The 23,971-nt window shown below is 33.8% G+C and overlaps 1 protein-coding gene across 1 annotated transcript; it reads left to right on the plus strand.

Moving 5' to 3' along the window:
* Positions 1–5,939: 5,939 nt before the first annotated feature.
* LOC8275203 lies at positions 5,940–9,657 on the plus strand. The gene is made up of 3 exons (XM_002523639.4): positions 5,940–6,260; positions 6,375–6,902; positions 9,171–9,657. Exons 1-3 carry the CDS (start codon positions 6,110–6,112, stop codon positions 9,515–9,517), a joined length of 1,026 nt encoding a protein of 341 aa, XP_002523685.1. The 5' UTR covers positions 5,940–6,109; the 3' UTR covers positions 9,518–9,657.
* Positions 9,658–23,971: the final 14,314 nt, after the last annotated feature.

Consider the following 23,971-nt stretch of genomic DNA (forward strand, 5'->3'; position numbering starts at 1 on the left):
AAGGGGCCAGACTAAATGTTCTTTTAAAGACTCAAAAGTGTGGTCAATAAGTTAGGACACCCAGTGAACACCATGCTGAATAGACTTTCGCATTACTGCTTTGAAAGGGAACACTATAGGCAACCATGCATCGAGATTGCAATGAACTCTTGTACCCTTATTCACATACAACTTGAGATATTTGAGGAGGCTTTTCCGCACCCATAAGGAACTATATCCAATACCTACCAACATGAAATCCAAAGAGACAAAGTATTTACTCCTCAAGGTCCGTGAGAGTAGGAAATTGGGGTGTATGATTATGCACCAATATTGTTTAGCTAGAAGAGCAAGGTTAAAAGTTACTTAAGTCACAAAAACCTAAGCTGACCTTCTAGTTAAATCGACATAATTTTTCAATCCCACACAATGGAGACACTTTTCATTTGCTCTTTGACCCTACCAAAATTAACTAATTAAACTATTGCTTTCCTTGCAAAGGCTTACAGGAAGTAGGAAAGCACGACATAGACTAGTGAGCCTTTGCTACTACCTTAATCAACACCTTTGTTAGCCTAGATGCCTTTTCATAAAGCTAAAGTCTCTAATTTTAATCTTGACACTCAAATTGAGTATTATTTTTGTAGTATTGATCAAATATAAAATCCATATCTTCTTGAAAATCGCAATCATACTTTTCAAGGCATAACTGCGAAAGTCACAAGTTTATAAACAGAAGGATTTGAAGTCTTCGGGATGAAAATTGTGACCGTACCCTGAAAGGCGTGACCGTGAAAATGAGGACTTTTAAGGCAGAGACAAGCGTTTCCAAAGCTGAGAATCACAACTGCACCCATGAAAGGCACAACCACGAAATTCATGAAATATTATGACCGTTACAAAATGCCAATGGTTACTTTCAAAGCAACTAATATCTTAGTGCCATGTCAGATAGTCATTGGAGGGTTTTTAAGATTTGCAATCGCGACGCAAGAAGGTCGACCTCGATTTGTACTTTGATAATGCATTTAATGCACTGTCTTAAAGAAAAATTTCAATGAAGTTTTGGGGAAGAATGAGCACCAGCTCCTTGAGGTTGGTAGGGTATAAGAACCACCTCAATTTTCTTTAATGGTTTATCAACAACCTCTAAAAGATTAAACTATTGTGCATTAACTTTTCTTTATTTTTTGTAATCAATTTTAACAATCTTTGGTTACTATAAGAGCTTGAATGCTCTAGTGAGGTTTGAATGTTAGCCTAAACACTTTTGTTGTCCCTTGATGTACTAAGAAAATGGGGTTGAGTTGGTGTATGGAAGGTTAACGGAAAATTAAAAACCCAATCAAAAATTAAATAGAAGAGAAAGAAATCAAAACAAAGATTTATAGTGGTTTGGGTATTAACCAACCCTACATCCACTCTCCAATCTACAATTGGGTATTTCACTATCAATTGGTGTATGGAAGGTTAATGGAAAATTAAAAATCTAATAAAAAATTAAATAGAATAGAAAGAAAATCAATACAAAGATATATAGTAGTTTGGGTATTAACCAACCGTACATCCACTCCCTAATCTAGAATTGGGTACTTCACTTTTAATTATCCTTTTATGGGTGCAAGATCAAACCTAAGTGTTTCCAAGCTCACAATCAAATTTTTCCCTAAGAGTTTTTCCAAACTTACCCCTAAACTTAGTGTTTAGGCTCACACCAAACTTTACAAGAGTTTTTCTTCCTAGGTTAACTCTCAAACCCTTTTCCCAAGTGTTAAAAGGCTAATTCAACCCCTTACAAGAAAATTAAGATGTAGAAAGATGAGAAATCACTTTACAAGAGCTTAGGCACTTAAAAAATTAAACAACCATTGTCTAATTTATTAAGAGGGGTATTTATACACATACAAACTTTTGAAAGACATTATAAATAGCCCAAATATCATGAAATGCATAGTAAAGATGATTTGGCGAAAGTAACTATCTTCCAAAGAAGCGCCCCTGCACTTTCTGGATATAGTCGTTGGAACTCCAACGGCTATTGACACGTGATGTAGCTATATGGGATAACGACACAACGATCATTGACTTAGCATTTAATGCGAATGCCACCCCATGCTGAAGAAGTACCCTCGCGGTTGCTTGAAGCACGCCTAGAAGTGCGACCGCGCTACTGTCTACCATATTCTGTGTTTCTCTCTAATGGGAGGTGTCCTCGGCTTCATAGGGAGAAGATCCTTTGAATGCCAAGTGTCAACGTTTGACTGGGAGGTTTCTAGGTGACTTTGAAAATAGCGCCCCCGTGCTTTCAAAAGCGCCCAAGTGCTTTTAAAGCTTTAATAATGCTATTTCATTTTCTCTAAGACCTTTTGTCCAATGCTTAAGCTACCTTAAAATTATATGATATACACTCAAAATATGAAACTAGAAATACTCAATTTGATTATCAAGATCAAATCAAGGATTCCCAAGGTCATGAAATGACTTATGCTAACAACTTGAGATTGGGTTTGAGCGTTAGACTAGGTAAAACTCTTATTAGGGTTATGTGTTAGCCATAAAATAAAAATTGTAAGGTTTGGTGTGAGCCATAAACATTAAGTTTAGAGTGAGCTTGTGAAAACTCTATTGCAATAGATTGAAAGTATGATGAATACCCAATTGAAGATTGGAGAGTGGACATAGAGTTGTTTAATACCTGAAACACTATAATTCTTTGTGTTCCTTCTTCTATATCCTTCTTCCCTTTATTACCAAAATTTTTATTTCATATCCTTCCTTCAATTCACTAATTCAACCCCCTCCCTATTCTTAGTTCATAAGTGCAAACAACCTCTTTTCCACCCGAAGATAATAACTTTTCCTTCCAACCTACTATTTTTTAGATTTGGAAATGACAATCGAGAGGCCTAGGTACTTGTGTTGACATCTAATATTTGGCATATAAAGGATGCTTGCTAACTAGACTCTCAAACTGTTCAATCTATTCTTATTGGAGAATATAGCTAACTTGTTAGTGTTAACCATCTGACCACTAGCATTGTAAAAACACTAGATCAAGTCATTGATATTGTAAGCTTCCTCTTGTGCCTTACTAAAGAATAGTGAATCACCGACAAACAACAAATGTGAGATCTTCTTCGGACTACCTTAGGCAGTTTTAACTCCAGAAATGCTACCATCCTGCTCAGCTTGGTGAAAAAGAAAGGATAAACCTTCTGGACGGATAATGAAAGTAAAGGGAAAGGGGGTCACCTTGCCTCAGGCCCCGTGATGGGTGATGTAGCCTTTTGTTCTCTGTTACATCTCATTAAATATGTTACAGAAGACACACATTCCATGATCGATGATATCCACCATTAGCAAAACCCTTATTTTTCCATCATTTTTCGGAGAAAATCCTGCTTAACTGCTCATATGTCTTGCTCACGTCTAATTTGACCGCCATAAAAGCTTCATGTTCTATTCTTCAGGTTATGTATGAGCACATGAGCAATCAAAATGTTGTTTGAAACTAGTCGTCTTTTAATGAAAGACTCTTGGGTCTCGACAATAATTTATTGAATCACACCCTAGAATTGAGAAGTTAGAATTTTGGAAATTGTCTTGTAAAAGACAGAGCACAAACTTGTAAGGCGTAACTCAGGCATCTCTTCAGGATTTGGCACTTTTGGAATTAAAAAGATGACCGTATGGTTGAAACTTTTCAATAATCTCTCGGTCTGAAAGAAGCATAGAGCTGCTTTTCCCACCTCCTCCCGCATTGTGGGCTCGTATATATAATTGGAAGAATTGGCTTGTGACTCAGGATTGATTAAGAAAACTGCTCTTTTAACTTCTGCCTGGGTGACCTCTTTTATGAGCATTTGATTCATTTGAGCCGTATCTCGTGTATGCACCAATGAGGGGATCGGGTCATCAACTCGTACAATTGAAGAAGTCTAAATGGATCTAAATACTTATCAGTCACGTCAAAAAGAAACTTATCACCCATTTTCCAATTCCCGAACTCTTATGCTGCCCCTGGATCAGATTTTATTTCTTCATCGCTTTAATTCCTGGAAATAACTTGTATTATTATCACCCATTTGTAACCAGTTTACTCTTGCTTTTTGCACCCAAAAGATTCTTCTCGAAGCACTTCCTTTTTGCTAGGAGAAATTCAAGGCATAGGACTTCATTTTTGCTCCATGAGGGATGGTGGTCTTTCACTTGCTTAAGTTCCGATTCAGTTTCTGCCATCTTCCTTCTGGCATTCGTATTAGTCTTCTACTCCATAAGATCAATTAGAACCGGCACTCCTTCAATCTTTTGTGGACATTGAAACATCAACGATCCTAGGAAAGCGGACTGCCAAGCGGAAACGATAACTTCGTGAGATGTCGAATCCTCCACCCATCTTGAGTCAAAGAAGAATAGTCTATTCCTTTGAGGCAACATAATATCTGTGACCAGTAATATAGATCGGTGATCTGAACCAAACCATTGGACTTGGAAAGAGATTTGACCATTGCTTTGAACATACAAAATGATCCAGTCCTTTTTCAACGATATCCTCCCCTTGCCTTCGGTTTGTCCATGTGAAATGAGGCCTAGTAAACCTTAAGTTTGAAAACTCCAATGCTTCCAAGAAAGATCAAAACTCACACATTCTTAACCACTCGTACAAGAGATCTCCACTTCTCTCGTGTGTATCAAGGAGGTTGAAATCACCGCCCATGAGAACGGTATTAGAGAGTTTGGGCAGTAGTATATAAGAAAATCACATTGCTCGGCTCTCACATTACATTCACTACTTAGATGCACCATAAGTAAATCCCAAGTTTAATCAATACAGTAGTCACAAATAGTACCATTGATATAATAATAATAATCAGATATTGAAAATAATAGTGGGTTTACAGGCAACACATAAACCCCCACTACAGCCTACGGGTTCTCCAACAAAGGCAACAGAAAAACCACAAGAACTCACTCTCTTTTTAACAAAGCTACTACAACTTTTAGTCTCAAGTGAACATAAAACATCTGGGGAATGAGAAGTGTTAATTCTCTTTAGGATATGGACAGTCGGGGGAGCTCCCCGCACCCCGACTGTTCCAGCATAAAACCTTCATTAATCCTTTGGGTGCCATTTGTGCTTGGCATCCCCTACCAAAGCATCAGAAATCTGTCCAAGACAGCTTCTTTCTTTGTTTCTTCGGATGGGGAATCTCTTGTGCCTAGGATGATTATTCAAATTATTATAATTAATTTATTATATGATGGATTCAAAAGAAAATTCAAAAAATTATAATTTAGTTAGTAAGATTTTTTTAATATTCATAATACAAATTAAAATTAAATAAAAATATGTCTTGTGATCATTCAACTATTTACCTTGGAATAAATTTGTAATCATGATACAATATGGAAACATAAATTTTTTTAATAAGTCAGAAAATAAAACACTAAAAAAACATTTATGATATACATAATAATATTTTAATTAAATTTTTAATAAGTAATAATTATTAAAAGAATATAAATATAAAAGCTGAGAATCTTCTAAAAATGGAAAAAAAACTAAAAATTCTTCGTAGAGTAAAAAATCCAATTAAATAGAAATTTTTTATAACTAAATAGGAAGATAAATAAATAAAAAAGTTGAAAATCCTTTTCAATATAGGAAATTTAATTAAATATAAAATAGAATTATTTTTTAAAGTTTTCAAACATAAATAAAAATATAAAAAGTAAATTAGTAAATTATACATCTTAAATATTTCCGATAATTTTTAAAAATTTTAGTGTACGAAGAATATCGGACACAAAAATATAAAGCATTTTGAAGTTTTAGTGCGATGTAGGCATACACCATTGGCCTAACACATCCACCAACTAAGAGGTCCGGTTTCTTTTTAAAAACAAAGGAAAATCCACGTGCATGTCTTTAATCATTTTCTTGATTTTTTTTTCTGTCACCCAATTTTCTTATATGCTCTAAAACCAAGTTTCTCATTAATATTCCATTTTCTTTTTTCCTTTCTCTTTTGCTTGTAATTTATCACATACAATAAAATCTCCATCTCTTTTTTTTTTTCTCTTTTGACACAGAAGGCGGACAACGACTAGAGACTAGAAAGAGAAAAAGATGAACCGGCAAGATCCTACACTTTCATCATCATCCCGCCGGGAAATCTCTCCGGCATCAGAAAACGCTCGCGCAAAGAACATTGGCTGCATGTCTGGCATTTTTCAGCTCGTCTGCAAATATCATAATCGCCGCAGATTTCTCACTTCCGGTATCTGGTTTTGTTTTCAATCAAGGGGAACTCTTTGATTTTTGTTTTTTGTTAGAAACAAACAGGGCTCCAAGCGTTTGAACTTATCCTCCAAAGTTGTGTACAATTTTTCAGGGAGAAAGCATGAAAAGAATGCCAATGTTGCCAACTCTTCACCTAACTCCCAGCCGCCTTCCTTTTCTTCTCCACCGCAAGAAATTAGCACTAAGAACCCAAAATTATCGTGCAACGTTGTCGTGCCGAGAAGCCCAACGCTTCCACCAGAGATGAGAGTTTCATCAGAGAAGAACATCCGTACTGGGCCTGCGCTGGTAGCAAGGCTGATGGGACTGAGTGAGATTCCAATAGCAGCGGAATCAGCAGTGGCGGAGAAGAGAAGGAGACTGTTAGGAGCGTTGGAGAAATGCGACGAGGATTTGAAGGCTTTGAAGAAGATGATTGAGGTGGTGAAGAGTGCAGGAGATAACGGCACTGATAATGACAATGACAATGACAATGAGAATAAGATTGAAGTATATTACACCAGTGCAACAGAGAAAAGAGGCGAGTTAGAGGCGAGTCCTGTGGCTGTGACAGTTTTTGACGAGTTCACTCGTTCGGCTTTCTGCGGTTACTCGAAACCTTTCACTACTACACCAAATGGTAAGTTTAATTTGTTTTGTGCCATCTAATTAAATTATTATTATTTTTATTAATTGCGTTTGTCTTTAGCCCTGAACTCATCTGTTAGCTAGTATAAATGCATGCATGGGAGATACTGATGGCCAAATTGGAAACAAACACAGACAAAATTCTCTTGTTAGAAAAGTACAAATAGTATTCAATGCTCAGTTTTGTTCGTTTTAGGCATATTTCATGTAGGCAAAAATACTCTTCCATTATAGAACTAGGAATATACTTTTCCCTCTGTCTACTAGATAGGTGATAGTTAATATTTTTAAATAGTCATTCATTTAATTGTAAAATATAAATTAATTTTTTTATTACTGAATATATAACTAATATAGATTAAAATTAGCTAAACATATATTTAAATACTTAAATTTAATTTTTTTAATTTTTTAATTTTTAATTTAATTCGATAAAAATTTTAATTTATATTTTATAATATTTAAATAAATTTTAGTGTGTAATTTTTCTCCACACATCCATCTGTATTATATATAAATATTTTAAAATTATTATAAAATAAAATTTAAATATTTATTAAATTAAATAAAAAATTTAATAGACTGTAAAATAGTATATAATAAAAATTAAAATGACTATATATTAATATTTAAATATTTAAATATGTATTTTTACGATTAAAATTACTCTTTCTGTTAATTCTTAATGTAAATTTCTTTTATAGCACATAAAAATCAGTACTAAAACATGGAAAATGAAAAATAGGATTAAAGTCTTTTTTTCTGAGACATGTAAAAGAGTTCATTAGGAAATAGAAAGTAAGGTGCAAAGACCGTTGTTTAGGATTCCAAGTGACAATGATAGCCGCTTTACATTGAGTTGAGACACCATTATGTATGTACACTGTTACAATGGGAGACACAATTAGTGGCATGTGCCCCCCAAAATATGAATAGAATTGACTGACAGCTTGCTGTTTCAAAAACTATAATGAGAGAAATATTTATATGCTTGCTTTTCCTTTTCTCTTTTTCCTTTCCTTTTTTTTTTTTTTTTTACATCAATCAGAATTAGCTTAGAATTGAAGATAATTACACTTTTTTTTTTATTATTTCCTCTTTTCTAAAAAGGAAAACCTGGTGTGATGTGGTGAGGTCTGGGAGGACCACTGGCTCCAAGTTAAACTATTGAATTGGCATTTAGGATGACAGAGTCAAATGACAAATAAACATTTACCCATTAGACAATAATTACATAAGAAAAGAATACCCAACTTTATGGCTTTGCTTGGCCCCATTTCTAACCGATTTGGGTCCCCCCATTTTGTCAATCAACACTATTACCATACTCACCTTTAAATAAATAAAAATCAAAATAAAACAAAATATTTCTTTTTTAAAAGGAAAAGATAAATCCAATGCCCCATAACATACTTGCAGCTAATGACCCTTTTTCTTTTTTCTTCTTTCTTTTTCTCTGCCCTTTATTAAATTTTTTATGTTTTATTATCTGCTTTTTGCTCATGCAGAATGTTACTTTTTCCAAAAAGAATTTATCAGTAATAATGGCCGTAGAATTTTGATATCAATTGGCTATAATATATATTCTATATAAATACTAAAATTTCTTCCGGTTTAAATTAAAATTTTAATCTGATTTTAAATTTTAAGTATAAAATTGTAAGATAATATTTTACCACCAACAATAGTCTTAATGTATATTCTAAATTATTTTAGATTATTAAATAAAAAAAAAAGCTAATAATTTATTTCTCTATTAGATTATTTTATTTTAATTCTAATAAATTATTTATATCAATTGCTCAGTCGAATAGCAATGCAATTTATTCAGAGAAGAATTCACAATTGTGTCAAAAAATAATGTTCTTAGTAACTTATTTCTCATTCAAAAATCTGCAAATACTTTGATTTTATAATTCTTCCCGATTCTTTTAAACTTCTGCAAACCTAGCTCGATTTTTTACAATTTTGTAGCTGGTTTAGCTAATTTAAAATTTTAGTCCCTTAGCAAAAATAAATTTAGCTAAAATCAAATGATATAGTAATACAAACAAGGATTAAATACGAGGGACGGATAATCTACCATGTTACTTAATTTTAACTATAGTACAAAAATTACTACAACTGTTATAAATTGTAAAATCTGATTAATTTTACCGAATTAAAAAGGATTTTGCAAAATTATCAATATAAAAAAATATTTTGCTTTCTTTTTACTATCGGGCTTACATATTCATTCATGTACAATGTTCTGCTACAGGACGACCGCCGGTATTGCAACGGAAAAAGAAGCCAGGAGAAGAGGATACCATCAACATAAGTGTCTTGGACAGAATCAAGAGTGAAACAGTTTCAGCAGAAAGGAATTATGAACACTTAGCATTGCCATTATGGACAAGCAAGGCCATGATAGAAAGTGTAAATGAGGTCTGCAGGGATATTGCATGGGGGGAGAGGAGAGAAATTGGGAGAATAGGCTTGACTTTGCAAGATCATATATGCAGGGACTTGATTGAAGAGATTGTCAAAGAAATGGGATGTTATTGCATTTACCTGCAGCCACCTCAACTCCCACTTGAATCATGTAAGAGAAGTTTGCGTTTCTAATTATTTCTTTTTGTTTTTTTTTTTTTCTTTTAAATTAGTGTGTAGACAGAGATTTCCTCCTTTAAAATAGCTACTTACCACAAATCATTTGCACAAAAAATAGCCATTTTTAAAGTAATTTTAGTTATAGTTAAGGTGCATCTCTCTATGTTCATTATTATTTAGGACAAATTGATTTTAAATGTAGCTAGCATTCAAATTGTTTGTTCTGTTTGATGGTTTCAGTATTATATTTGAGTATTCTAGCACAATAATTGCACAAGTTACCCATAATTCTCATGCTCATGCTCTGTCATATTAATTTATATATATATTATACAAATTACGATAGGGATATTTAGAATCTTTAATAGATAAATTTATTTATAGTTATTATTAATTGAATATTGATTAAAATAATATATAATTGAGTTGGAATAATTAAGCAAAGAATGAATCTGTTGATAGAATTAAATCTTTAGAAGGCAATAGGATTCTCGTTCAATTTGGCCAATTTCATTGCATAAATTGTGGAGATTCAGTCATCAAATCTATTACAACTGTTAAGCCAATAACTCGTTCGCCCTATGTAACGACATTATGCACAAAGTTGTAAGTCTCTTCACTCTCATTATGTGCAAGGAGCAGCTATTCTTTTACTGACATCGTCCTCACAGCAAGTGGATGAGACTTTATTACATAAAGTCATTCTCCATCTTAGTGATGAGTTTGCAATCAAAGACTTATAAAGTTTTCTTACAAAAAATAGCTTCTTGCCAGCTACAAAAAAGTAAACTACCTTCCTGGCACAGAAGTCTTTTATTCTTCCAAAGCTAGCGGTGCCAGCTACAAAAAAGTAAACTACCTTCCTGGCACAGAAGTCTTTTATTCTTCCAAAGCTAGCGGCGGCTCAAACAGAAGAAGACTTCCTACAATTGATCAAACAGTTGTCAGAAACCGCCCCTTCAAAAGGAAAATCTAAAGTTTCATCTTCCTCTTCCAGCACCAGCTCAGTAGCAATTGACTTAGATGGTAACTCGAATGAAGATGACTGTTTTGAGATATTTAAGCCCATCAAATGATATCCTTGTAAAGCCATTAAGTTGAAAACTAGAAATGACAGCCCATGTTAATTTTCTGCAATGGGCCAAAAATCTAATAAAAAAAAGTCTTTTTTTAAAAAAAAAAGACAAAAGACAAAAGACTCTGCACCATTACTTTTTTAAAGAAAATGCTAAAGACTCCACAATAATGAAGCATGGCAGACAATTTCTGCTTCTTTTCAGAAAAGTCATGGAGCCCCTTCATTCCATTATCGAAAGCATCCAAAAAAAGAATTATTGAGGCCAAAGGCTGAAAACCTCTATAAATAGAGGAGCTACCAAAGAAGAAGGGAGACTGGGAAAAAATCAGAAGAAACTTTTGTATTCTTCAAGTTTTACCAATAGAAATATAGTGAGAAGAGAGTAGTGAGAAAAAGAGAGAGAAAACTCTTCCTCTTGTATTCTACTACTCTTATAAGTTATATTTCTTTATTTAAAGCTTTCATTTCAAAGTTTGTATATTTGTTTATTAATAAGAATTTATTATTTTCATTCTACATTGTTGTGCATATTTTATAGCAAGTGTATGCTCTATGCTTGCCTCGTCTGAGGATCCTGCACATCAAAAACTTGTTATTATCTCCCCTTTGTCTATAATAAGTGTATATGCTATGTGCTTGCCTCGTCTGAGGATCCTGCACATCAAAAGCTTGTTATTGTCTCCCCTTGGTATCAGAGCCTACAAGGTTCCTAGGAAGAGAAGGTTATTTACATACAAGAGATTTTAGAATCAAAATTAGATGATATCCCTCAAAAGAAGCAAATCTATGAGTTTCAAAGTTTCCTATCTTCAAAACAGATTTTACTATCAAAATTGAAGAAAGAGATATCCAAATTTCAAAGCCTTTTGAAGAAATCTATCTTCTGAATCCAAAAATCCTTCAGAAACATAAAGAAAAAGACTTAAAATACATCCACATAGGCCTTGTCCAGGTAGGAATAAAACCCCTTACCAGAGAAGGTTTAGATACTTCCATCTTAACAGTTCTTAAAGACGCTAGGTTTACAAATTTTTATGATTCTTTATTAGGTACTGTCGAGTCAAGCCTTAGGACCTATTAGTTTCAATTGTTTTCCAAATATTACAATTTTTTTAAATGACAAAAATGTTTTAAAGACTATTGTTCTCTAAATTAAAACGCATAATTATAAAATTCTTGAAGGATCTATTCTGATAGCTTTGATTTTCAAAATACATTACAAAGCCATGATTTCTGCTTTTGGTTCGAAACACAAACTTCACTCACCAAAAGAAAAAACCTTATTCTTCCAAACAGACCTTTCTAAAGCCAACACAATAATTCCAAAAACTATTCAATGGAAAGATATCACTCTTCCAGAAGAATAGATCCTTGAAGGAGCAACCCAACCTGAATCACCAAAGCAGACAGAACCAAATACCAATCTCAGAAATATAACCCAGTTTTTAGATGGGAAAGTAAAGCTCACATTCAACAGGAAATCAACTTCTTCTAGTATTGGAAGGGTATCAAATATACCTTCTGTTATTTATGCCCCTTACAAAGAACCAACTTCATCATAAACATTACCGAGATTTTCAACACTTAGGATTTGCAGCTGCTGTGTTTGGGTGAGATGGTAATCCCACCATCTTTTAAAATCTCTTATATGTAAATAACCTTCTCTTCCTAGGAACGATGTAGGCTCTGATACCAAGGGGAGACAATAACAAGCTTTTGATGTGCAGGATCCTCAGACGAGGCAAGCACAGAGCATACACTTGCTATAAAATATGCACAATAATATAGAATGAAAATAACAAATTCTTATTAATAAACAAATATACACACTTTGAAATGAAAGCTTTAAACAAAGAAATATAACTTACAAGAGTAGTAGAATACAAGAGGAAGGGTTTTCTATCTCTTTTTCTCACTATCACTCTTTTCTCACTATATTTCTATTAGTAGAACTTGAAGAATACAAGAGTTTCTTATGATTTTTTTTCAGTCTGCCTTCTTCTTTGATAGCTCCTCTATTAATAGAGATTTTTAGCCTTTGGCCTCAATAATTCTTTCTTTGGATGCTTTCGATAATGGAATGAGGAGGCTCCATGACTTTTCTGAAAAGAAGCAGGAATTGTCTGCCATGCTTCTTTATTATGGAGTCTTTAACATTTTCTTTATAAAAGTAATGGTGCAGAGTCTTTCGTCTTTTTTCTCTTTTGAAAAGACTTTTTTTTATTGGGTTTTTGGCCCATTGCAGAAAATTAACATGGGCTGGCATTTCTGGTTTTCAACCCAATGGCTTACAAGGATATCATTTGATGGGCTTAAATATCCCAAAACAGTCATCTTCATTCGAATCACCATCTAAGTCAATTGTTGTTGAGCTGGTGCTGGAAGAGGAAGATGAAGCTTTAGATTTTCCTTTTGAAGAGGCAGTTTCTGACAACTGTTTGATTAATTATAGGAAGTCTTCTTTTGTTTGAGTACTGCTGTGTGTGTAGGCTTTGCTTCTCTATTTTTGTAAGAAAACTTTATACCATCTTTGGAGATAGTTTTTCTTAGTGGTTGAATTTGTCCCACCATTTAAATTTGAATCTTCGAGTAAGAATGATTTCTCCATCTGCTGCTTGGTTGAAATGAAAATACCATACACATATCCATAGGAGGAAGAAGTTTGAACAAAATAAAAGCAAGGGAGAAAATCGTCTTTCTATTTTGTGGGGTTTGTAGTGGGCTTTGAATAGATTACACAAAGGGAGAACCTCTGGTATTATGGTTTCTATAACGTTACCATAATAATTCCACCATTGTTTAAACCAAAATGGGATTTTGGAAGTTTAAATTGTACTTATGTCGAAGTAGAAAAGCCAAGAATGGCTCTGTCCTTCATTTTGTAAGAGAAATGTATTAAACCAGGCTTGCTGGTAATCCTAGTAGTTAAAGGTTGTATTGAGGTTTGAGGGGGAGGTGTTTTGGAGGGAGGTCGGAAAAGATCTTGACGAGTGTAAATCCATTCCCCAATCAGAAGGGTGAAGGATTCTTTGGATGGTGCATGTGGAATAAGCTGGGTCTTTGTGGTCTTTGTGCTTTTTGAAGTGTTTGAATTTTGCAGAACCAGTTACCTCTAGGATAGACTGGTAATAAGATTGGGGTTTTATTTTATTCTAAGGTTTAAAGTACCATCCTGGAGGGAAAACTTTTGAAACTAATTTTGAGGGGCTTTCTGTACAGAATCCTTCCTCGACAGTTAAAATGCTTTGAAAATTTTACTTTTCTATATTTTCATTAGTTTTGAAAAGTTTTGTTTGAGACAAAGCTATTTCTTGTGAATTAGGCTTTGAAATGCTTTGAGAGTTTTGAGATAGGTTTTGAGAAAAAACTATTATCTCTGATTTTGAAACAGGGATAGAGAGTATACCTTTACCTTTGTTCAAAGAAGAAGATGACTTTGGAGAAATCTCTGGCTGAACTTCAACCACAGAATTTATCTTTGTATATTATTCTACCATCTTTAAAAACTCGGGAGTTTGTTGTGCAAGCCACTCCTGTATTTGGAATTGCTTTTGAGCTGGGTCTACTTTGCTTTTGTCTATTTCTTCCTGGATGATCTCAACCCAGGTTCTGATAGGCTTTGAAGAGGAGGGAAAAATCTCCTTTTTTGGGCTTTGAACAGCTTTTGTATTTGCTGTTGACTTTTCTTCTTTATCTTTTGCTCTTGTTTTTCTCCACATTGTCACTCCTGCTTTTGAAGGAACTCTTTGGTTAGAAAGCCTGGTATTGAATTCGAATCTCCTCTTATGTATTCGATTTCAAAATAAAAAATGGAAAGAATGGCTTGCCATTTGGCAAAAATCTGTTTTGAAGCTATATTTTGTACATCTTTTTGGAACACTTCTTTTGCAGATTTACAATCAATCCTTAAAAGAAAATTTTGATTTAAAAGGTCAATTTGAAATTTTGAAATGTATAATACTATTGAAAGAATTTCTTTTTTGATAGTTGAATAATTCTTTTGAGTATCATTCCAGTGTGCAGAAGTAAACTAGACAATGCATTCTTTTTTGTTATGAATTTATTTGAGAATTCCACCATAACCTAAATCCGATGCATTAGTTTCAACAATTTTGAATGCAGATGGATCAGCCAGATGTAAACATGGAATTTCAAAAACTTATTTTTTGATGCTTTGAACAATCTTTGTATGCTCGTCAGACTATGCATGGGGATTCTTCTTTAAACTATCATGGAGGGATTTTGCTAAACAATTTAAATTTGGATAAAAATCCATGACATAATTTAAACTGCCGAGGAATCTTTGCAATTGAGTTTTCTTTAAAATTTTATCTGAAAATTTTGAAGCAAAAGCTAGAGTTCTCTCAATTTGGGTGATAGTTCCCCGGGAGATGTAGTGCCCAAGAAATCTAATTTTTATTTGGAATAATGATACTTTGGATTTAGAAACAATTAAACCATTTTTCTTAACAACATAGAAAAATGTTTCCAAGTATTTGAAATGTTATTCTAAAGAATTTGAAAAGATTAGTACATCATCGATGTATACAATGAAAAATTTTGAATAAGGATTAAAAATGTCATTCATAATTTTTTGAAATTCAGAAGGAGCATTTTTTAATCCAAAAGGCATCACATTCCATTCGTACTAGCCAAATGGAACTGTAAAAGCAGTTTTCTATCGATCTTTAGGATGAATCTGGATTTGCCAAAATCCTAATTTCATATCAAACTTTGAAAAGATAAAAGCATAATGAAGCTTTTGAAGATCCTTTTTGTTCGGAGTAGGATATCTAATCCACTATAGAGCTTTATTTAAAGGTTTGTAGTTAATTACCAACCTAGGTTTTATTTCATTATTTTTGTTGACATAGAAGGTTGCACACGACCAGGGGGATCTTAATTTGATAATTAAGCCTCTCTTTTCTAAGTCTTTGATTTCTATTCTACAATGTCTTTCTAAAGTTTCATTTATTTGGATAGGTTTGGCTTTGGTAGGAATCTGTTTTTCACTAAATTCTTTTTCATATGGTAAATCAACCATATGCTGTTTTCTTTTCCATAAAGCATTTGGAAGGTCAGAACAAACTTCTTTTTCAATTTTTCTTGCAAATCAGAAATTCTTTTTTAGACAAAATCATTTTGCAATTGGTTTTGAATTCTTTTTAAATTTATATCTTGTTTTAGATGGAAAAGCTAGGTCTGTTTTCCTTTAATTAAAGCATTTATCTCAAAATTATAAATTGAGTGAGCTTTTATAAAATTAAAATTTCTTTTCTTGGGTTTTTCTATAAAAAAACAACATTTGTATCTTTAGCTTTGAAAATGATACCATCAGTAGTTACTTTGAAGGGGGTAATCAAATTGATAAAAGGGGTTCCCAAAATAACAGTTTATTGTAAATCCTTTATAAGAATAAAAATATTTTTTAAAGCAATATTTTTGTTTAGAATTGCAGCTTCAGTTTTTCTCGCAATCCTAATTTTTGAATTGTTAGCAGAGGTGAGTCTTTCTTTTGTCTCTTGATGATATCTTTTTAGAACTACTCATAATTGATATAGTTTCTATTTGGAAATCATCAGGAAAAATGAGTTTTATCTGAATCAGATATTTTTTTAAGGTTATTTCTTTTAGAATATTAATAAACTTTTATGGGACGTCCTCAGAAACCTCAAGATTTTGAAAATCATTTTCTTCTTCAGAATCAGATTCACTATTTTGCTTAAGAATTAAGCTTTGGAGCAAAATAGAATCATTTTGCTATTTTTCTTTTAATTCTTTGAGTTCTGTTTTAATGGTTTTAATTTCTTTTTGGAGTTCTTGGATAGTAGGAAGATGGCTCTTTTGATTTTTTCCTTTTTCCAAGATCATAGTAAGATCATAGGTGTTCTTACTAGAAGAAGGGATGAGGGTTTCAGTTTTGAGAATTTCTTTCAAAACTTGTTTTTGAATTTGAAGGTCATTAATATGCTTGACAACTTCAAGAAGAGCTTCTTCTTGCCTAGTGAGCATATTAATATTTTTTGGGATATCATCTAATTCTGATTCAAAATATTCGGATGAAGTTTTATTTCATCAATTTGAAACTCTTCCTCTTCATTACAAAATTCTGATTCAGAGGTTTCAACTAGAAGAGCTGAAATCTTGCTCAAAATTTCTTCTTCTATTTGGAGTTCCTTAAGTTTTTTAGACAACTTACAATACTTTGAAGTGTGTCCTTTTTTGCCACATCTGTAGCAAGTAATTTTGCTAAAATCTTTTTTAGGACTTTGTTTTGGAAAATTTGAAGAGGATGGTCTTTTGTAGAAATTCTTTCTGTTTTTTGGCACCTTCCTACTTTTGTGAAAATGTTTTTTCTTATAAGGTTTAGAAAAATCTTCTTTGCATTTTTCTTTGCAGGTGGGGGAAGGTTCTATAGGATTATACTTAAACTGGTTACAAAAGCTACGTAGTTCTTGTCTATTTTTCTTCATTTCTCATTTGAGCTGTTTTTGAAGTTTAAGGTCATGGCAAATTTTTAATTCTTCTTTCTGAGTAAGGCTAACTAATTTGCCATAGGTATAGAAATCATAAGGGATCTGGCCATTATGAGCTTCCCTGATAGTATTCCTAACTCTTTCACCTAGTATTTTAGGTAAACCAGCTAAGAACTTTTCTTTCCAGAAAGGTTGGTTTGAGTCTTCCCTAAGCATTATTCTGGTCAGGAAAGTGTCTTTATAAGCTTGGAAATTGCTAAGTTTCTTGCAGGTCAGATTGCTGAGAAGCTCAACATTCTTATCTTTCAGAAGAGATAGGTCTCCTATGAAATGGAGGGAAATTGTAAGAATTAGGATTGACACAACATCCTTAGTAGGATTTTCTAGCTCATCTAAGATGGAGGTCCCTTCTATTATGGTTTGGATGGCACTTAGGATTTGCAGCTGTTGTATTTAGGTGAGATGGTAATCCCACCATCCTTTAAGCTGGCATGAAAATCCAACTATAAGGAGCTCAGCTATAGCTCTATCAGAGGTACCGGTTTGGGTTTTATAGGCATTAGCTGCCATGGTCATCTGTTGTAAGAGACCAAGAATGTTGTACTCAGACATTCCATCTATATTCCATTCATAGACGGAGGAAGCATTGAACCTAGATTGGGTAAGGACATTATTTTTGTTTTCTATACCTAAATCCAGGGCAGTATTCCTAGGAGTATGCCAAGTTAATCTAGGGCCTTGCCATCCCAATCTACTAATTTGGGAGGGTTTTTCAATGACAGTTTCAAGCTCTAAATCATTGGATTCATTGCTTTGGGCTTGATCTATAGCACGATATTTCTACTGCTTTGAGGAGTATCAGGTATTAGATTTTGGAAGACTCGGAAGTGGTTAATTTGCTAAGCTTTTCCCTGACTGCTCTAGCAAACTCAGTTTACTTGTGGAATTGGTCTTGACTAGGCTTTGAAATCTGGTAAGATTTGAAGACGGGGTTTTTGAGTTTTTCTGTTTGACTTACTTCTCTTGGATGACTAGTGTTGGGGATTACAAATGTTAAGATTGTAGGAGGTTTCTAAATTTGGCTTTCTATCCTAACCAACTGTTTTACTATTTTGTTAAGATAGGTGTTTGAGAAATTATTTTGCTGAACAATATTTTTGACATTTTTCTCAAGCTCTTCTCCTACTAATTTGTAAGGTGCGGCTTCAATTTCATTGTCTCCATAAGGAATAATTATCTTCCTAAGGGGAGGATGTTCAGACTGGATGGTTTAGTTTTCTCCGACCTTCCATTCTGGAGCTTTGTTCCTAACGATAACAGGACTAATGAGTTTATCTTTGAAAGGATAAGAGATACTTTTTCTTTACAATAAATCTGAAACCAATCCAAAAATGTGATTTGGATCTTGTTTTGTATGCAAAATTGGTAGTATCTTTCTTGGATACTATCTTTTTCTTGTAGAAAATTCTTAAAAAACTAAAGTTTTTTGGAATGGTTTTTCTTTGAATAGAAATCTTCATGTAAAAGCTTTTTATTGATTTGATAATCTTTTGAAATCATGTGGATTTTTGCTTCTAGATTTTGGGTTATCCGGCGATGGATGTGAGTGAAGAGGGATAGTCTATCATCTTCTTTCTTTCAGATCAGAGTGGTTCACATTGCTTTAGTCAATCAACATTTGCGCGGGTTTTGAGCTTGGTAAATTTGATGTTGAAAATCTCGGTAATGTTTGTGATGAAGTTGGTTCTTTGCAAAGGGCATAAATAACATAAGGTATATTTGATACCCTTCCAATATCTATGGTCGAAATTGAAGAATTGTCATCAGAAAATCTTGAAGAAGTTGATTTCCTGTTGAACGTGAGCTTTACTTTCCTATCTGGAAACTAGGTTATGTTTCTTAGATTGGTGTTTGGTATAAGAGATTTTAGAATCATCTTAAACTGCATCATATCTCTATTGAACAAACTTGTTCATATATGCACAGTAGTAAGACCCGTTTTTTATTTAAGGGCAATAAAACTGGTAGGTTGGTTCATGTTTGTTTAGAAAGTTACTTTGATTTATTTTAAAATGAATTTAGAACCTCTTTTCTATAGATCGTCTTTTTTTTCAAACTCTTCTACCTCTGAGTCTTCAAGATAAAAGGATTAGTAAATAGTGAGAAAATCACTATTGAAGATTTTACAAAGCATATTGATGATTGGGAAATACCCAAAATTCAAAAGAAGCAAATCTATGAGTTTGCAAAGTCTCCTATCTTCAAAACAGATTTTACTATCAAAACTGAAGAAAGAGATATCCAAATTTCAAAGCCTTTTGAAGAAATCTATCTTCTGAATCCAAAAACCCTCCAGAAACATAAAGAAAAAGGACTATAAATACATCCACATAGGCCTTGTCCAGGTAGGAATAAAAACTCTTACCAGAGAAGGTTTAGATACTTCCATCTTAGCGCCTTTAGACCTTGGTTTATAAATTTTATGATTTTTATTAGAGTGTAATCGCGAGGTCAAGCCTTATTATATGACCTATTAGTTTCAATTGTTTTTCCAAATATTACAATTTCTTTAAATGACAAAAATGTTTTAAAGAGTATTGTTCTCCAAATAAAAACACATAATTACAAAATGCTTGAAGGATCTATTTCGATAGCTTTGATTTTCAAAATACATTACAAAGCCATAATTTCTGCTTTTGGTTCGAAACACAAACTTCATTCACCAAAAGAAGAAACCTTATTCCTCCAAATAGACCTTTCTAAAGCCAACGCAATAATTCCAAAAACTATTCAATGGAAAGACATCACTCTTCCTGAAGAGTGGATCCTTAAGGGAGCAACCCAACCTGAATCACCAAAGCAGACAGAACCAAACACTAATCTCAAAAACATAACCCAGTTTCCAGATGGTAAAGTAAAGCTCACGTTCAACAGAAAATCAACTTCTTCTAGATTTTCTGATGACAATTCTTCAATTTCGACCATAGATATTAGAAGGGTATCAAATATACCTTCTGTTATTTATGCCCCTTACAAAGAACCAACCTCATCACAAACATTACCGAGATTTTCAACATCAGATTTACCAAGCTCAAACACCCCGTTACAAAATGTTGATTACCAAAGCAATGTCCCTAGACCAATTTACAATGAACCAAAGAAAGATGATCATATAAAGACCATCTCTACCCCCTCTTCACTATCGCCATCGGCAATAACCCAAAATCTAGAAACAGAAATCAACATGATTTCAAAAGATTTTCAAATCAATAAAAAGCTTTTACATGAAGATTTCTATTCAAAGAAAAACCATTCTAAAAAACTTTGAAATGAAAGGAGAGACAATAAAAAGTTTTTGATGTGCAGGATCCTCAGACGAGGCAAGCACAGAGCATACACTTGCTATGAAATATGCACAACAATGTAGAATGAAAATAACAAATTCTTATTAATAAATAAATATACAAACTTTGAAATGAAAGCTTTAAAATGAAAGCTTAATCAAAGAAATATAACTTACAAGAGTAGTAGAATATAAAAAGCGAAGTAGGATTCTTACTCATCACTCTTCACTATATTTCTTATGGTAGAACTATAGTGAGAAGAGTGTGAGTGAAAGAAAAAACCTCGTTCTACTACTCTTGTAAGTATACAAAATTATCCCATGGAATGTGATGCTTTGGATTAAAATGCCCTTCCGAATTTCGGAAAATCATGAATGACATTTTTAATCCATTTTCAAAGTTCGCATTGTCTACATAGATGATGTTTTAATCTTTCAAATTCCATTGAGCATTTTAAACACCTAGAGAACGTTTTTATGTTGTTAAGAAAAATGGTTTAGTGGTTTCAAAGTCTAAGATATCTCTTTTCAAACGAAATTAGATTTCTTGGTCATTACATCTCTCTGGGTACAATTACTCTAATTGAGAGATCCTTGCATTCAACAGTTTCCGGATAAAATTTTAGAAAAACTCGGCATCAAAGATTTCTTGGAAGTTTAAATTATGTCATGGATTTTATCCTAATTTAAACTCTCGCAAAGCCACTGGATGATAAAAAAAACCCTCGTGCCGACGGCATACCGTCAAAGCATTAAAACAAGTTTTAAATTCCCTCAGCTCAGATCTCATTTACCGATCCTTCACGCATTCAAGATTGTAGAAACAGATGCATCGAGTTAGGATATGGTGGGATTCTAAAGCAAGTTCAAAATTCCAAAGAATGTATTGTCCGGTTACCGCCCACCGGAGCGATACTCAAAAGAATTACTCTACTATCAAAAGGAAATCCTTTCGATAGTTCTCTGTATTTCTAAATTTCAAAGCGATCTTTTAAATCAAAAATTTCTTTTAAGGATTGATTGCAAGTCTGCGAAAGAAGTTTTACAAAAGATGTCCAAAATATAGCTTCAAACAACAGCGGCAAGCTATCTTATCCGTTTTTTATTTTGAGATTGAATTTATTCGAGGAGAATCAAATTCTATTCCCGACTTTCTAACCAGAGAGTTCTTACAAAACAGGAGTGATACAAAATGCCAAGAAAATCAAGTCCAAAGAAGAAAAGTCCACTAGTTCAAAACCGCCTAAATTAAAGCCCGGTGAAGAAGTTCTCCTTCAACTTCAAAGCCCATCGGGACTTGGACTGAGATAATCCAAGAAGAAATTGATCAACCGGATCCAGTTTCAATAACAAATGGATCATTTCAAAGCCGATCAAGCCAAACAAATTTAGGAATGGCTTGCCGTAAGACTCGAATTCATTCAGTTGGAAGAATACAACAAGAACAAATGGTTCAATCCTGTCCGAACCATCTACAAAGCAAATTATTCCAAAGCTGAAGCGACTCCAAAGTCGTCCTCTTCCTCTACAAAGGGTAAAGGTATACTATCTATCCCTTTTCAAATACAGAGATAGAGATTTTCCTCCAAATCTATCTCAAAACTCAAATAGTTTTCAAAGCCAAACTCGAGGAGATTGTTTTGGCCTAATCAAAACGCTTTAAATTAAATGAGTATTTGGAAAACCTATTTTCAAAATGTTTTAACCATTGAGGAGGATTACGCGCACGAGAGCCCTCGAAATTGGTTTCAATTTTCCCTCCAGTTGGTTTTAAACCCGGAATATTTCAAAGCCTCGAGGCTTATTACCAATCCTTCGAGTTCTTGGTTCAGCCAAATTCAAGCATTTCAAAAAGACAAAGCCCATAAAGACCCCGCATATTCAACATGCACAATCCAAAGAATCCTTCACCCGTCTGGATTGGGGTATGGATTTACAATCTTCTCGTTCCTTCCCTACATCTCTAAAAAGAACCTACCCTTCAAATCTAAACACCTCTTCTTTCTCTATCGGGATTACCGGCAAGAAGCTCCGGTTCAATACCTTTCTTATCCAAAACGAAGAAGCCACTCCCTCGGCTATTTACTGACCAAATATCAAACCTCCAAACTTTCCTCATTCTTGGTTTAAACAAGGGGAATTACTATTCGAGACTCTTATTCCGAAGTCTTACCCCTGTTCAACCTCTTCAAAGCAAATTACAAACCAAATTCCATGGTGCCTCGCTCCGCTCCTCTCAAATTTCAGGTACGTGTGGCTTTCACTTCGCCTGCATGGGATGGTTAGATTACACTTATCCATCGATTCAAAGTAAAATGGAGGGATAAATTCAACCACCAAGAACAACTCTCTTCGACCAAAACTTGACCACATAGCTGCCTCCTCTAGACAAACGTTTGCACAAGTAAGTCTTTCTCCTTCAAAGCTTGATGCAATTTCCAAAGAAAATTTCACACAACATAGCAGTTATAGGATATACCTCTTCAAAAGCAAATCCAAAGCCTCATCATCATCCTCTTCCAAAGGTTAGTACTGCATTCGATTTGGATGATCCAATGGAGATGATTGTTATGGGATTCTCAAAGTCTCATAAATATTATCTCCTTCTAAAAACCATGGTGAAAACTGTATGGTCCAAAAGCCCACATTAAAGCCCGGAAGAAAAAGAAAGAAAAGAAAAAAAGAGAAAAAGAAAAGACAAAAGACAAAAGAAAAGAAAAGTCAAAAAGTAAAAGATTCCTTCAAAGCATGGCCGACAACTTTCAAAAGACGGTTGGCATTATCAAAGACTCCAAAGCATGTGAAGCATCTCCACAAGACTCCAAAGACAAGTGGAATCATTTACTCCACTAAGCAAAGCATCCAAAGCCCGTGACAAGTATCCAAAGCTCCAAGACCTCTATATAGAGATAGATCATCCTTCTTCATCCCCGAACTTTGTAGAAGAACCTTCAGAGCTCACAGAAATTAGAGTGAAAAGAGAGAGAGAGAATCTTGTAACTCCTCTTGTAAGTCTATATTCTTCTTGTTTCAAAGTTTTACAAAGTTGTATGTTTGTTTAAAGCTTTCAAAGTTGTTTATATGTCCATGTTCAAAGTCTGTTATTATTAATAAATCGCTAGCTTCCGAGGAGTTACAAGATTTCTCTCTCTTTTACTCCACTCTCACCTAATTTCACTCTAATTTCCTTACTGTGGAGAAACTAGATATGCTAAGAGCCTTCTTTTCTAGAATTCTTTCTTTTCCCGTTAAAGGATGAATGAAGAAGGAGGACTCCTATATATAAGTCCTTGAGCTTTGGATACTTGTCATGGGCTTTGGAGCTTTGATTCCACCCTCAGTGGAGTAAATCTGGGTTCCACTTGTTTTCGTCTTGTGGAGTCTTGGAGATGCTTTCGAGCCCGTCTTCGCTGAGAGGAATGTCAGGAATTTTTTGATTTTTTTGACTTTTTTTCTTTTGTCTTTTGTCTTTGTCCTCTTCTTCTTTCTTTCTTCTTTCTTTTTCTTTTTTCCTGGCTTCTCTGGGCGTGCCCACACAACACATGGCTCTTGCAACAACCAGGCTCATTGTT

Source organism: Ricinus communis, chromosome 10 (genome assembly GCF_019578655.1).
Source record: "Ricinus communis isolate WT05 ecotype wild-type chromosome 10, ASM1957865v1, whole genome shotgun sequence".
Classification (NCBI taxonomy): domain Eukaryota; kingdom Viridiplantae; phylum Streptophyta; class Magnoliopsida; order Malpighiales; family Euphorbiaceae; genus Ricinus; species Ricinus communis.

Bases quoted from the DNA above. Each gene is read 5' to 3' on its own strand.
- LOC8275203 (XM_002523639.4), top strand. From the start codon at position 6,110: ATGAACCGGCAAGATCCTACACTTTCATCATCATCCCGCCGGGAAATC. The intron at 6,261-6,374 runs GTATCTGGTTTT...ACAATTTTTCAG, and splicing joins CCGCAGATTTCTCACTTCCG to GGAGAAAGCATGAAAAGAAT. The intron at 6,903-9,170 runs GTAAGTTTAATT...GTTCTGCTACAG, and splicing joins TTTCACTACTACACCAAATG to GACGACCGCCGGTATTGCAA.